At 36.0% G+C, this 15,775-nt stretch overlaps 1 protein-coding gene across 1 annotated transcript in view; it reads left to right on the top strand.

The window, feature by feature from the left end:
* Window positions 1-13,949, top strand: part of LOC136025891 (uncharacterized) — a 99,977-nt gene extending 86,028 nt beyond the window's left edge. Inside the window, exon 2 of the mRNA XM_065701941.1 lies at window positions 5,679-13,949. Coding sequence (XP_065558013.1) covers window positions 8,959-9,966 — 1,008 coding nt within the window. The 5' untranslated portion in view covers window positions 5,679-8,958 and the 3' untranslated portion in view covers window positions 9,967-13,949. The remainder of the gene's footprint in view (window positions 1-5,678) is intronic.
* Window positions 13,950-15,775: the final 1,826 nt, after the last annotated feature.

Below are 15,775 nucleotides of genomic sequence, written 5' to 3'. Positions count from 1 at the left end.
TAAAATTTGAATAATTTTTGATGTTTTGAAAATCTCTCAAATCAAACAAATTATCCTGAAATTTTAAATTTGCTTCTTTATGTGCAGTATTTTGTCTTTGATTATGAAATCGGCGAAGTTGTAAAATTATTAATTACGACATTCTTACGATGACTGTGGATCTAAGTTCAAACAAATTGATTTCAGTCTATAGAAGAAAAAACTCCTTTTTCGCAGGTCTGCTAAAATATTATATAACTTCACAATAACGACTGTGACGCGTGGAATATATCAAAGATTCCAGCAAAAATGATAAAGCATACGAAATGTGCCACAAAATATTCAAAAATCAATTCTGTTGATTAAATTTGAACTTGTTAATTTGATTTCTGAGCAGCTCTTGTGAAATTTCAAAATAGTTATCAGAATAAGCGTAAATTTCTCCCAGGAAAAAAAGGAGTTTTTCCTCCTTTAAAAAAAGTTTGTAAAAAAGGAAAAAGGAGGGGTAAAAATAAGAGGGGGATTCTCTAAAATACACGCAGTGTGCAGCAAATATGCCCACAGGAAAAGTTTTCATCTTTCTTTCCAGACACAAAGGAGATACTTAAAGGCCTCATATTTATAAGCTTTTTCAAGGAACTTTTACTTTTGGATGAATGGTGTTTTAAAACTAAGTTTTAGTTGAACAGTTTTGACCTTGATAGTTAGACTTCTAAGTGGCTCGCATGGGATCTCGAAATAATTATAAGAAAAAGGGTGTCTTAAAAATTTAAGAATAACAAAAACTAGACTGTAGAAAAGCTATGTGATTATTTTTTCTTAGTCAAGTCCTTAATCTGAAGTCCTTGTGCCCTTAAGTTTGCTTTTAGAGTGTGGACTTAATCTTTTCATCAGTACTAGAAGAACAATTTTTTTTTTTTGAAAGTTACTACTTCAAAATATTGTTGCATGCTAACTGTCTTCTTTGTAACCCTCAGTTTCCATCGAAATTGTGATCTTGAAGGTTAGAAAAAGGTATTTATTTCAGGTAGAAGGGAATCACATTGATTGCATGCTCTACATGGCAGAAATAACCCAAAGGTTTCTAAAGAAACGTCTATGTTTGGTTCAAAAAGGCCAGAGAAAGGGCCAAAGGTATCTGTAGAAACTTGAAGGTTTGGTTGAATGAGGCCAAAGAAAGGGACAAAGGTTTTTATAGAAACTTCAAGGTTTGGTTAAAAAAGGGCCAAGGTATCTATTGAAACTTTGAAGATTTGGGTTAGAAAGGGTCAAAGGTATATATAGAAACTTCAAGGTTTGGTTCAAAAAAGCCAGAGAAAAGGACAAAGGTTTCTATAGAAACATCAAGGTTTGGTTCAAAAACGCCAGAAAAGGTGATGCCTAAAGTATCAATTTTAGATAGAACAGTAAAATATTTTGCACTTCTATCATTTAGAAAACCTTTTGTCATTTGAATATTGACTAAATAACAAACGTAATTTCTACTGACTGTCAAGTCAGCCAGCAAATAATGTCTACACTGCTAAGACCTTCAATTAACTAGACTGCAAATATCTTTAAGATTGTACTAATAAATCCGCTGTGGGCTGGATTTCAACTGTTACTAATAAGAACTCACTGCAGCACCGGGCCACATGTGGCGAACACAGCTACACACACTCATCCTTCATCTCAGTCTATGTAAAAAAAGATTCTCTTTACACCCTCCCAAGAAGTTACAATCTCCTTTAATCTTACCTTACGGCCTTCTCCCACCATTTCGGAGACGATCTTCGTTTTCTTGATGGTTGATCGGAAAGGAAAAATTTTTGATAATCTATCGTCCCTCGTCCAAAGAGGGTTCTAGTCATTCGGAAAATACTTCCGTGACTTTAACTTTAAAGTGGCCACACGCTTGATTGTTGCAAAAATAGCGTCCCCATTCCCCTAGGTTCACTGAAGTTTTTCCTATCTCAAACCCTACCATAGTAAGTAATTCTTGCTCAGGCTGGGTTTAAGAGGGAAAAGAAATACCCGCTGACTTTATAAGCAAGTGATGACAAGAATCAGCAAATTAACAACAGACAACAAAATTAATTCTATACTAGTTAGGTGAAAATTGCAAGAAGTAGTCAATGATTTTCTATCTAGTAAAGACCGAACTGCAGCCTAAGCAAATTATTTAATAGGTTTCTTTAACCGATGTTGTGCGGAACTCGATAATTGCAGTTGCCAATTGAATGCCCAAAACTAAAAAAAAAGTACTAAAATTAATTGAAATAAGCTTATTGAATACGAGCATATTATTAGTAGATAATGCTCAAGGACAAATCAATGTTCGATATAGGCTTTTAAAATATGTTAACATTATTTCAACTTTCATCCCATGTAATTATGATGCTAAAATCAATGGAGAGAAGTAGCAAATATTTATAAATAACTTAAAGGGTATTTTTCAGAAGGTTGTTTTCGAAATGAGACGTGATTGAAAAATTTTCAATCACGTTTTTTTTCGAAGTGAGCTTTTGGGTAATCGGGCAATTTTGCTCTCAGGTTACGATTTTCAGATTTTCTATAATTCAATTCCACGGAAACTCTTCGGTCGTCACAATTTGAAAGTTTCAGTCTACTAAGGGGGGAGGGCCTCAATCAAATTTGGTGAAATCTAGAACTCGGGTTAAAATTTAGACGGTTTGCACACGGCTAGTTTTGAACCCTCTAAAACATATTGATCACCATAAATGAATAACGAACGTGCATTTTCTAACTTGGTATACCGTATTTATCTTTTCAGACCTGCTATTGGTGAAATTTTCAAAAGCAATGCGTAGACCTAATATCAGCTTTTTTTACAACTTCACTTTGCAATACTCATTTTGACCAATGTTGGAATTATACTTCGTTTATAAAATATGGCTTTAAACGTAATTTTTTCTGAAAGATTTGTTGTTTTTTTTTATAAATAATTGTCTTAAATTAATAAGGAGCCTTGAGTAGATTGGTTTTGTAAAGGTTTTATAACCTTAAGAAGGTAAGAAATTGTAAATAACTTTCCATCCCTAGCAAAGTTTTTTTGAAAGGAACTACTTATTGAAGGCACCTGCAGAAGTTAAGGAGGTTAGAAAAGAAAGAGCGGTGAAAATGTACTGGTCTACTTCTGGTCTCAGTAATAAAAAACTCTTGTTAACCCCAATAAAAAAAGTTAGAGGTGTTAAAGGATAGCTGGAAACACGACTATAGCTTACAAATGGGGTACTTCAGTCAGAGTAAGTTTTGGCATCAATCTTTACTGTTTAAGACCCTTTGTAAATTAATGCTGTACTTTCGCCTTCCCAGAATTGGAAATAAAAGAATTACATTGTTTAATTTGTTACTCATGACTTGGAATTGGATTGAAGGTTATGTGTTTCTATTCGAGACTCGAAGGGCGAGAAAGAACACGGGGGAAGCCCGAAACGTGCTTAAACAGAAACTAAATAGAAAAAAAAAGAATCAAAGCGGTAACTGAAAGGGGTAAGAAAAATAATCAAAAAGTGGAAACTTCAAGACGAAACAAAAACAATCAAAACGTAAAACCTTAAAGAGGGAAAGAAAAACAGAAAGGAAATTAAAAACATTAACTTAATAGTCAGTTAAGTGCTAAAACATAGTATATCTATCTATATATATACAAATAAGTTGTATGTGTGTTATGTCTGTCTGTCCGCATATGACGTCTGAATTATTTCTATCATATACCAATTCAAAAACGAAACTATGCAAGCCGATTTAGCTGAGTTGGTAACGCGTTATGTTTCCAGGTTCAGGGGGATATATAAATGACGACGGGGACACAGGGAATGTTCGATTAGCAATCGCCATCAACAAAGCTCAAGGGCAATCATTAGAATCATGAGGTATAACTAAAAAAAAGGTAAAAAACTAAATAAAAGACCAATTCAAAAATGAATGTATATACAGACCGGGGCACAAATGACGACCGGGACACAACTACAACGGGGACGCCGGGGGCACAGGGGGATATATAAATGACGACGGGGCAATCATTAGAATCATGAGGTATAGATCTGAATACGGATTGTTTTTCCCATGGACAATTATATGTTGCATGTTCAAGAGTTGGTAAACCTGACAATCTATTTATATGCACAGACAATGGGACAGCGAAGAATGTTGTATATTCGCAAGTTTTACGTAGTTAGAAACATATATATATATATATATATATATATATATATATATTCTATATTCACAGGTGGGACACAGGGACACAACTACAATGGCGCGTAACGACTTACGCGCGCGGGGGGGCGCGAAGCGCCCCCACCAACTAGGTTTGGGGTGGCTCTAAAACGTTTAAGTTTACTGAAAGAACCGTGTACTAAGTCACAAAGCTTGAATTTGTCAGTTTACCATCGAGTAAATAGTATTAACAAACGCTGTACTCCCAAGCGGCGCTTTTGGTAGTCTACTAATTGCATTTATTTTTGGTCGCTGAAAATTAATCATTGCTACTCAGTGGCGTCAATTCCCGATAATTAAAGGGGTGGCAATTTATCATTTTTCAATGAAACTGCTAAAAAAAAGTGTTTCCCAAATAAATTAACCAAAAAAGGTATTGTTTGAAGACCAAGAGAGGACACATCCCCACCCCCAATTGACGACAGTTCTAATACTATTAACGTAATATAGAGATTAAAACCACCCACAACCAAAAAAAAAAAATGCTTCTCGAGTTCATATATGCCTTATTACTCTCTAATTCCTAACAAGTTTTTGTCCAATACAAAAGTACTGGCAACATAAAAGGATAGAACCTGGCACTCGTATCTTGAAAAGAAAAAATCATCAACGCCATCTAAGGTTTGACGTTGTTCAACATTTTTTCAAGCTTTGAAATCGGGTTCTTTTGTGAGATCAGATACTTTTCACTTGACCAGTTTGGCCAATTACACTTATTTTACCCTTACTGTTTACACTGAAAAGCTGCTAAAAAATAGCCAGTGATTGATGGCGTTTGTGACTTTTTATGGCACTTGGTAGTTACGAAGTGACATAGCGATCGCAAATTCTGTCGATCCCAGTTTTGCTAGTTTGGGCACTTCCAGATAAGCTAGGACGATGAAATTTGACAGGCGTATCAGGGAGCAGGCCAGACTAAATTAGAAAAAGTTTTTCCCGAATCGACTATCAGGGGGGGGGGAGGGAGTAGGGAGATGGTCAATTCGGAACAATTAGAAAAAATGAGTTGTTTTTAAATTAACGAACAAGTGATCGTATCTTAATGAAATTCGATATTTAGAAGGATATCGTGTCTCAAGAGCCCTTATTTTAGATCCCGACCGGATTCGGTGACATTGGGGGGAGTTGGAGGAGGAAACCTAAAATCTTGGAAAACGCTTAGAGTGGAAAGATCGGGATGAAACTTGGTGGGAAAAATAAGCACAAGTCCTAGATGTGTGATTGACATAACCGTAACGGATCCGCTTTCTTTGGGGGAGCTCGGGGGAGGGTTAATTTTAAAGAAAACCGGATCCAGTGTCATTGGGGGGAGTTGGGGGAGGGGAGATCGGAAATCTTGGAGAGGGCTTAGAGTAGAGAGACCAGGAGAAACTTGGTGAAAAGAATAAGCACAAGTTCAAGATACGTGACTGACATAATTGGAACGGATCCGCTCTCTTTGGAGGAGTTGGGGGGGGGGGTAATCAGGAAAAATTGAGGTAGTTTTAACTTAAGAACGGGTGACCTGATCTTAATGAAATTGATGTTTAGAAGTAACTCATGTCTCACAGCTCTTATTTTAAATCCCGACCAGATCTGGTGACATTGGGGTGAGTTGGAGGGGGAAAGGGAAACGGGAAATCTTGGAAAACGGTTAAAGTGGAGAGATTGGGATGAAACTTGGTGGGTAGAATAAGCCAATGTCGTAGATACATGGTTGACGTAACCGGACTGGATCCGCTCTCTTTGGGGGATTTAGGGGGCGGATTCAGTGTTTTGGCGAGTTTGGTGCTTCGGGACGTGCTACGACGATGGAAATTGGTAAGTTTGTCAGGGACCTGCACAAATTGACTGGATAAAGTCGTTTTCCCCCATTCGACCATCTGGGGGAGCTGAAGGGAGAGAAAAAATTAGAAAAATTGAGGTATTTGTAACTCACGAAAGGGATCTTAATGAATTTTGATATTTATAAGGACCTCGTGTCTCAGAGCTCTTATTTTAAATCCCGACCGGCATTAAGCCTTTGATTTTACTTTTAAATCAGTCTGTTGAGTCTTAGAATTTTGCTAGAGCTCATACCATGAGCTCTTAGCTCTTGTTTTTTGACAAAACTAGCGTCAATTTCCGCTCATGTACGTCACCCCAACTCTTTCAATGCTTTAGATCCAAGTAACATTTAGTTGGAATATATTGTTGACTATTATCTATATATATATAAATAAGTTGTTTGTTTGTGTGTCTGTCTGTCCGCATATGACGTCTGAATTATTTCATTATATACCAATTCAAAAACGAATGTATTCAAGCTGAGTTGGTAAAGCGTTATGTTCCAGGTTCTAGGTCCGAGAGGTTCCAGGTTCGAACCTTGGCTTTAGCATTAATAAAAAAGAAGAAAAAAACTAAAAAAGGTAAAAACTACAAAAAAAAAACTAAAAAGAAAATACTTAAAAAACTAAAAAAGTACAAAAAAACTAAAAAAAGGTAAAAAACTAAAAAAGAAAAAAAAAAACTAAAAAAAGGTAAAAACTGCAAAAAAACTAAAAACTAATAAAAAACTAAAAAATCTGAAGAATAAAGGAGAAAAAGAAAACTAAAAACCGGGACACAGGGAATATAAATGACAACCGGGACACTCAAAGATAAATTACAGACCGGACACAAATGACGACCGGGACGCAGGGAATATAAATGACGACCGGGACGCTCAAAGAGAAATTACAGACCGGGATACTGGGAATATAAATGACGACCGGGACACAACTACAACGGGGATGCCGGGGGCACAGGGGGATATATAAATGACGACGAGGACACAGGGAATGTTCGATTAGCAATCAACAAAGCTCAAAGGCAAGCATTAGAATAATGAGGTATAGATCTGAATACGGATGGTTTTTCCCATGGACAATGCTATGTTGCATGTTCAGGAGTCGGTAAACTTAACAATCTATGTATATGCACAGACAATGGGACATCGAAGAATGTTGTATATTCGCAAGTTTTACGTAGTTAAAAACATATATATATATCTATCTATATTCACAGGTGGGACACAGCTACAATGGCGCGTAACGACTTACGCGCGCGGGGGGGCGCGAATTGCCCCCACCAACTAGGTGTTGGGGTGGCGCGAATGCGCCACCCCAACAGTTAGTTGCTTATATAACAGATAAAATCTGAAAATACCATCTCGGGGCAATATTCATAAAGCCTCAAATCCTGACAAAAAATAATCTAGAGATTATTTTAATTATCCCTAAAGAATAATTAGACATTATTTCATCCAAATTGGATGTATTTGCAACATTGGAGCTAATTTAGTTTAGAAAGGGTGTATAGCAAAAAGGGGGAAAGGTATCTTATGTTAACCGAGATTATATTATATATATATCACTGTATATTACAATAAATATAAGAAAAATTGTATTTTGAAACCCGTAACTTCTTCTGTTTGTATTTAAATAAGGTCCTGCATACATCTAAGAAAATAAATTGAAATGAATAATAAATTATTCTAAAATGATAATGAATTTATAAAGTTATGAATTCTAAAATGAAAAACTGTAACTTCTTCTGTTTGTATTTAACTAAGGTCCATCTAAGTGCATCCATCTAAGAAAATAAATTGAAAAGAATAATGAATTATTCTAAAATGATAATGAATTTATAAATGTATAAAATAATTAATTTTAAAATAAAAAGTCTTATGAAAAATCTGAATGAATTCTAAAATAAAATGAAAATCTTTAATTGGGCGGGGGTTACGAATTCACGAACATCGCGATTACACCTCTTGCGGACCTGCGTGGTCTCCCTTGCCAACAATCCCTCCCGTACATCAACATACCCCCAACCAAGCGTGTGTTGCGCCTTCTCGGTCGGTCGGGATGTTCTTCCCGGATCCGCTACCTCAGCATCATCAACTTTTCTATCCCCCACAAAAGATAAAGTCCCCGATCCCCCCGACAGTGTTTCAAATCCCCGTACCTCGCCCCTCCTGTCCACCCTTACAACCCCCACTGGTGAGGGCACAATTTCTTCCGTTTCAGCCGCAATTCCAGTACTGAGTAAATTTGAGCCCCTGGTTGGTGTGGGTAATCCTGATGACAGCCCCGCCCACCAGGGAAACAACATATTCTTACAAAAACCTACAACGAGAACATCAAACACCACTATGGTAAAGTATTATAATTCTGATGTTTTTCCTTCCCTAGGTTTATTTACGCAAATGCTGAAAGTTTAAATTTTGATAAAGTGGCTGAATTAGAAAGTCTAGCTCAGGCAACAAAGGCATCTGTCCTAATGGTTTCTGAAGTTCATAGACAAAACACAGAACTCCTGAAAATAGGTGGTTTTGGTGAATTTATAAAAATACGACCTGATGACCATCCACTGGGGAAAAAAGGTGGTGGAGTTCTTATTTATGCCCATGAAATTTTAAAAGCAGCTAGACTTGATGTCCCTTTTTTAACTGAGTACGAAGAAATAATGTGAGTCATTCTAAAACCAAGACGTCTCCCCCGGAAATTCACTGGTATTGCTCTCTGCGTGTATTATTACTCGCCGGGTCAGACGAGTGAATACCGCCAAGCATTCGTAGAAAAGCTACAACTCAGTTCGGATTTTGTTTTGGGCAAATACTCATCATGCGAAATTTTCATGATGGGCGATGCCAATTAATTAAAGCTCCATCACCTGGACGCTGGTATCGGCCTGAAGCAGCTCGTCAATTTTCCTACAACCAAAGGTGGCACCTCCCTTGACCGAATTTCCACAAATATGCACGAATTTTGCAACATACCTACGACCGGGGTTCCGATTGGAGGAAATTACCACTTTTCTCTTGAACCTAACCCCACCTGTTCCATTAAAATCGGTTACACTACAACTGTAACTATCAGTCGACCAACCACAAATGAGGGACTTCTGACTTTTGGCCAATGGTTAAGCTGCGAGAAATGGGAAAAATTTCAAGATGCTAAAAGTAGCAACGAAAAAGCTACTATTTCCCAAGAAACTTTGCTTCAAAATTACAAGGCCTGTTTTCCTGAAAAGTCAACCAAACGTTTCTCGTCAGATCGACCATATATTACACAAGAAGTTAAGACAATTGTAATGGAAAAGAGATGGCTTTTCCGTCATGGTAATACCCAACAAGCCAACAGGTTGAAAAACAAACTAAGAAAAGTCACTCGAAAACACGTGAACAAATATATAGAACGTAAAGTTAATCATCTGTTCGAGTCCAAACCAAGCCAGTGGTACAACCGAATCAAATGGATGACAGGCAAGGAGGAAAAAGGAGTCGATTTTGGCATTAATGAAGATGACGTCGTAACAGCAAACTCCCTTAATAAACATCTGGTTAACATTGTGCAATCCCTCCCGCCTTTGCTGAGCGTGGAAGTGCCCACCCCTCCTCCTGAGTCTTTTGATTTCCCTTTAATATCAGAGTCCCAGGTGTTTTTCAAATTAAAAAGGCTTAAAAGAAAAAGCATTACCCCTGTAGATATTCCCGTCGATCTCATCAAAGCATTTCCAGATTATCTTAGTGGCCCCCTATCACTCCTTTTTAATCAGGTGACAAAAAGAGGTGAGTATCCATCATTTTGGAAAAATGGGTCCATTACACCAATACCAAAAGAAGATGCGCCCAATGATTTTTCGGGTGTCCGACCGATCACCATGAGACCCATTTTTAGCAAAGTGTATGAAAGTTTTGTTGCAGCATGGCTGAAAGACCGTATTCTGGACAAAATTGATCCGAGGCAGTTTGAAATATGCTGAACACATCTACATCTCATTACTTAGTAAGTATAATTGACAGTAATTTTGCAAAAACTCGATGAACCAGATTCTTGGATTAATCTTATTGCAATAGATCTAAGAAAAGCTTTTGATTTAATTTGCCACAATATTCTTGTAAAAAGAAAAAACTTCTTGGACTAGGTGTACATTCATTCCTTGTGCGTTTAATTGCTAGTTTTCTTTCTGGTAGATGTCAACGGACAAAATATAAGTCCACCTACTCCGACCCACTGCCCATTTTTTGTGGAGTTCCCCAAGGTACCCTCTTGGGACCACTTTTGTTTCTTGTCATGATAAATGATTTGGCAACAACACTGGATGACCGCTGGAAGTATGTCGACGATCTGTCACTCATTGAATGTTGTCGAAAGTACCTACCAAGCAGAGCAGGTTCACTAATGAATGATATATGTCAAGAGGCAAAGGTGGACAAAATGACTGTCAACTTTGATAAATCTGCAATTTTAACATTTTCTTTATTAAAATCTACGCCAGTTTCTAATCCACCTATTCCTAGCGCCAGTCACGTGACCGAAATTAAACTGCTCGGCGTTCATAACACTTCGGATCATAAGTGGAATAAACATGTTGATGGCATGTTAAAAAAAAGCTAATTTGGCCATCAGATCTCTGAAGCTGTTGGCTCGCCATGGAATCCCTCCACCACACCTTCTACGCATCTATTTCTCTTTTATAGGTTCCACGCTTAAATACTGTTGCCCTGTATGGCATTTCGGGCTGACTAGGGAACAGTCGGACCGGGTTGAGAGGGTGCAATACCGTGCCCTCCTAGTAATCTCAAAAGCCCCAAAAGTACCGTACAAATTCCTCCTTAATCAGTTTCAACTTCAAACCCTTCAATCTCGTCGTCTAAAACTAGCCCTATCCTTTGGCAATAAAATCTTGTCCAGCCCTATACACCGAAATATCCTCCCGCCCCAACATCAACCGGCACGGGTAAGGCCACTCACGGCCGTTGCAGAGCCTGTACCGAAACTTCAACCTGTGACTGTGTCACATGCTCGTTATGAGTTTAGTTTTGTGCCCTCGTTTGTTAAGTTGTTTAATGCTGGGTCGACTTTTTAACCCGGATTATTATTGTTAATTGTATTTATTATAATTTTGTGCTTACTTGTCGACTTATTTTCGTGCGAATGTGACAATTATTATTGTTAATTGTATATATTATAATTTTGTGAATGTTAATTTTGACTTGTCGACGGATTTTTGTGTGTGCATGACAATAAAAACTAATGATCGGCTCTGTCCGACGCATGTTTTTTAAATAAAATGAATTTGAATTGAATTGTTGTTAAAAACTGTAACTTCCTCTGTTTTTAATTAAGGTCTGCATCCATCTAAGAAAATAAATTAAAATGAATAATAATTATTCTAAAATGATAATGAATTTATAAATATATAAATAATGAATTCTAAAATGAAAAACTGTAACTTCTTCTGTTTGTATTTAACTAAGGTCCTGCATCCATCTAAGAAAATAAATTGAAATGAATAATGAATTATTCTAAAATGATAATGAATTTATTCAATCCAATAATTTTAAGGTATTATTTGAATAAATATTTCAATTATTAAATAAAATAATTTTTGTTACCATACCTGATTATTCATCAGTTTTTAATTTTTTATTCTATTATAGATAAATCATTCATTTTTTCAATCATTTATCAATCAACCATTTATTTATTTTTGTGTCGAAGAATTTTATGCAAGATCAAGTCCGGCTTGTCTAGAACAAAATTTTGCTTTTGTACATAATAAAAAAGGACGAGAGAAATTTAGGAGTTAAAGCCTAGTTTTATTTATTTTTTTTTTTTAATATTTATTTTGTTTTACTGTCTCAAGTGTCTCAAATGTCAATAAGTGTCACTGTCTCAAGTGTCAATAGTGTGATATACTATGTTCGAATCTTTGCTCACGGATGTTTGCTCAATAAGTGTCACTGTCTCAAGTGTCAATAGTGTGATATACTATGTTCGAATCTTTGCTCACGGATGTTCTAGGATTCCAACCAGAATAGTTTTTGTGGGGTCATTAGCTGCTGATTAAGTATTGTTGTATAGATCTGAACTAGAATTATTGGAAACTGTATCTGAATACAAATTTTAAGAAATAAAATGCACAAATGGGGCATTCATTAGTATCATGAAAGACATAAAATGTCATCAGTTAATCTTTACGAGAAAATTATTTACTAGTAATTTGAACATGAAAATGTTAGCGACTGTTGTGTGCACATCTCCGCTGGTACGCCTGAAAGTCATGTCCGACATTTTCCTTTCTGCTGCTAATCCTATTGAAGAAATTTTTTTTGAAGAAAGTAAAGAGCGAAGTTGAAGCTTAAAACGAACAAGAATTATTGCTTCACAGTCTATCTAACATATATCAATGAAGCTAGTACAAACAAACCAAATAATCATATTTCCCTATGTTTGTAGGATTATAGAAAACTAGCGCTTTATTGAAAACACAGAAACCAAGTATAAAAATCAAGAATGTTGATTTATTAGTTAAAGTGAGTACGTAGCCTGACAACAACAAACTAGTATATAAAACCTTTCATAGTCTTGTACCAGATGTGAGACCAGTAACTTTCAGTATACAATTAAAGCTATTTTAAAAACATAAGCCTAAAAATAAATACTTTTTTATAACCATAAAGTCACTTAACAGCATACAGAAATTTTGGATTGATTTATCAGGTAACATTTTGGTCTTACCAGCTATAATACAAATAGTGAGTAATAAACAATCTAAAATTGTAAGAAATTCACTTTAGTTTTACTCATAAAAATGCTTTATTCTCATACTGTAAAAAGTGGCCGATTTACTTTTACTGTACCGAAACTATATTGTTTTTTGTTTTCAGTAAAGCGCTAGTTTTCTATAATCCTACAAATGATTATTTGTAGTAGCTTTATTGATATATGTTAGATAGACTGTGAAGCAATGATTTTTGTTCGAAAGTTTCAACTTCGCTCTTTACTTCCCCCCCCCCAAATCTATGTTTTTTTTAAATAACCTTTGCCTGTTTTTAATTTAAATCTAATGCAGAAGCAACACGGTGATGACCTCTTAAATTTTTTCGGGGGGGGGGAGCACCCTCATATACGGAATAATTTCTGTTCGTTTTAAGTTTTAATGTCGCTCCTTACTTTCAGGTGGCAAAAATTACTTAGTTTCTAATCGTTTTTCAAATAATCCCGAGAAATCCATGCTATACAAACTGATATAAACGGTTTTTGAAGGTGGACAACCTCGACAGTTAGGAAAGAGTAACTTTTTCTAAAGAAGATTTTTAAGGTTTTCAAAAACTTCAGTAAAATTTTTTCTTGTACCATGATTTCTCTCTCTATATATATATATATATATATATATATATATATATATATATATATATATATATTTTACAAATAGTTTTATTATGTCTATTAAATAGTAAAAAGGGAAAGAATATGAATAAATAAATATAACAATAAGTAATCCATCTTTGAAAATACAACTTTTAGTGGTTCCAGAACGATATGCCTACACTTCTCCAACCCTCAACTGGCAAGGGTTTGGGATCCGTGGCGTAGTTTGTTCCAAAAATAGTGTATGGAACGTTTCACAAAAAAAAAACGAAAAATAGTGAATTAGCTGAAAAAGAATCATATATAAGGCAGAAAACCATGATTGAAATAAAAATGCCTAATTAAGGAATTGAACCCTTGCCATTCTGATTCAAAGTCTAACACGCTAGTAGCTGACCTACGGCGGCTGATGATCGAATTTAATCTATTTGTTCTTGTAGGACCAAGTTGTATAACTTAAAGCCCTTTCCCCAAAGACTATGGAGAGCTATGTCATCACCAAAAGCATAGTTATTGGACCTTATTCAGCAAATACATTTGGAATTGTCTATTATAAAACACTGAGTTAATAAAAGGTTCTACTACAAATAGTGACAGTATTAAACTATATTTTGCGAAGCTCGACTTTTGCGAACAGGAGGTACGTCAAGGAATAGTCACTTGGAATTTTGAGATTCAATTATTTGTATGAATTTCTTCCTCTTTAGAATATTCGATATTTTAAAAATCATTTTGCGAGCCCCAACGTCGGCTGACCGTGTTAAGGAGTTCATAGTGAATTCTCCCAACGGACTAATGATACTTATTAAAGGGGTTGGGAGGGGGATTATACGGAAGGGTTTATTGTAAGTATCCAGGTAAGGGTTTTGGACCATAATTATTACAATGGTATCGTTTACAACTTCCAAGCATTTCCACTTCAAGAAGTGGCACCTAAAGAGTGTTTTAGTGCTATATGGCACTTGCGGATGGTAGAACTGATAAAAGCACGTATATATGAGCAATAGCTTTCAAATGAGCCATTAAACATCTCTTAAGAAGTTCTGGATGCTCAATAGCCCCAGCCTCTCCACTTGAGACATGGTACACCAATAGTGCCATTTGGTACTTGCAGATGGTGGATTTTATAGGGTAAACGTAGATATGAACAATATCTTTTATATGAGCTATTAAAAATCTGTCTAGGATGTTTTGGTAGCCCGCTAGCCCCATCCCTTTAGAAATGGCACAAAAAGTGCCACATGACACTTGCAGATGGCGGAATTTATAAAAAGCACGTCGTAGATATGAGGAATAGTTTTTGAATGATCCATTAAGCATCTCTATGATGTTCTGGTAGCCCGGTAGGCCTGCTAAAAAAAAAAAAAATACAAAGAATTTTTTTTAGGTTTTTTTTCAAAACGCGTTTTTTAACTTTAGGTTACTATGGGCCGTGGTTCGCTCTTTACTAGGTTGCAGCTATCGCTGTAACCATGGCAGCGGCGATATATATGCTATGATTATTATTATTTTTTTTTTTTTTTGAGAAAATGGCTTTTTACAATAATCGGATACTGTTTTAAGCCTTGCCATCTGTTCGCTAGAATTTCTTTGTTAAACCTTTCTGCCTAACGGCAAAATTCATTTAATCAAACGTCTTTTGACTTCCATTAGGGAAAAAATAATCAAACGTCTTTTGACTTTGGGGAAAAAATGAGCATGGAGGGGGCGTAGGTGCCCTACAATTCTTTTGGTCACTTAAAAAGGCCACTACAACTTTTAATTCCCGTTAGAATGAGCCCTTTCGCGACGTTCTAGGACCACTGAGTCGATACGATCACCCCTGGGAAAAAAAACAAATAAACACGCATCCGTGATTTGTCTTCTGGCAAAAAATGCGAAATTCCACATTTTTGTAGATAGGGGCTTGAAACTTATACAATAGGGTTCTCTGATACGTTGAATCTGATGGTGTGATTTTCGTTAAGATCATATGAATTTTAGGGGGTGTTTCCCCCTATTTTCTAAAATGATGCAAATTTTCTCAGGCTCGTAACTTTTGATGGGTATGAATAATCTTGATGAAATATATATATTTAAAATCAAAATTAAAATGCGATTCTTTTGATGTAACTATTGGTATCAAAATTCCATTTTTTAGAGTTTCGGTTACTATTGAGCCGGTTCGCTCCTTACTACAGTTCGTTACCACGAACTGTTTGAAAAAACTTTAGCGAAGGTCTTATCCTTGTATGGTATACCAGACAAATACATTAAAATAATTAGTGCTATGTATGAGAATAACACTGGTCCGGTTAAGGTAGGAAATAGGATAGCAGCTGGTTTGGTATTCAATCAGGAGTTAAGCAGGGTTGTGTTCTTTCCCCCTTTATATGGATTTTTCATTTTGATGGATTTTTTCTTAAGGGGCACAG

The sequence above is a fragment of the Artemia franciscana genome, chromosome 4 (assembly GCF_032884065.1).
Source record: "Artemia franciscana chromosome 4, ASM3288406v1, whole genome shotgun sequence".
Classification (NCBI taxonomy): Eukaryota; Metazoa; Arthropoda; class Branchiopoda; order Anostraca; family Artemiidae; genus Artemia; species Artemia franciscana.
The sequence above is the reverse complement of the archived record's forward strand: the minus strand, read 5'-3'. Positions and strand labels throughout refer to the sequence as shown.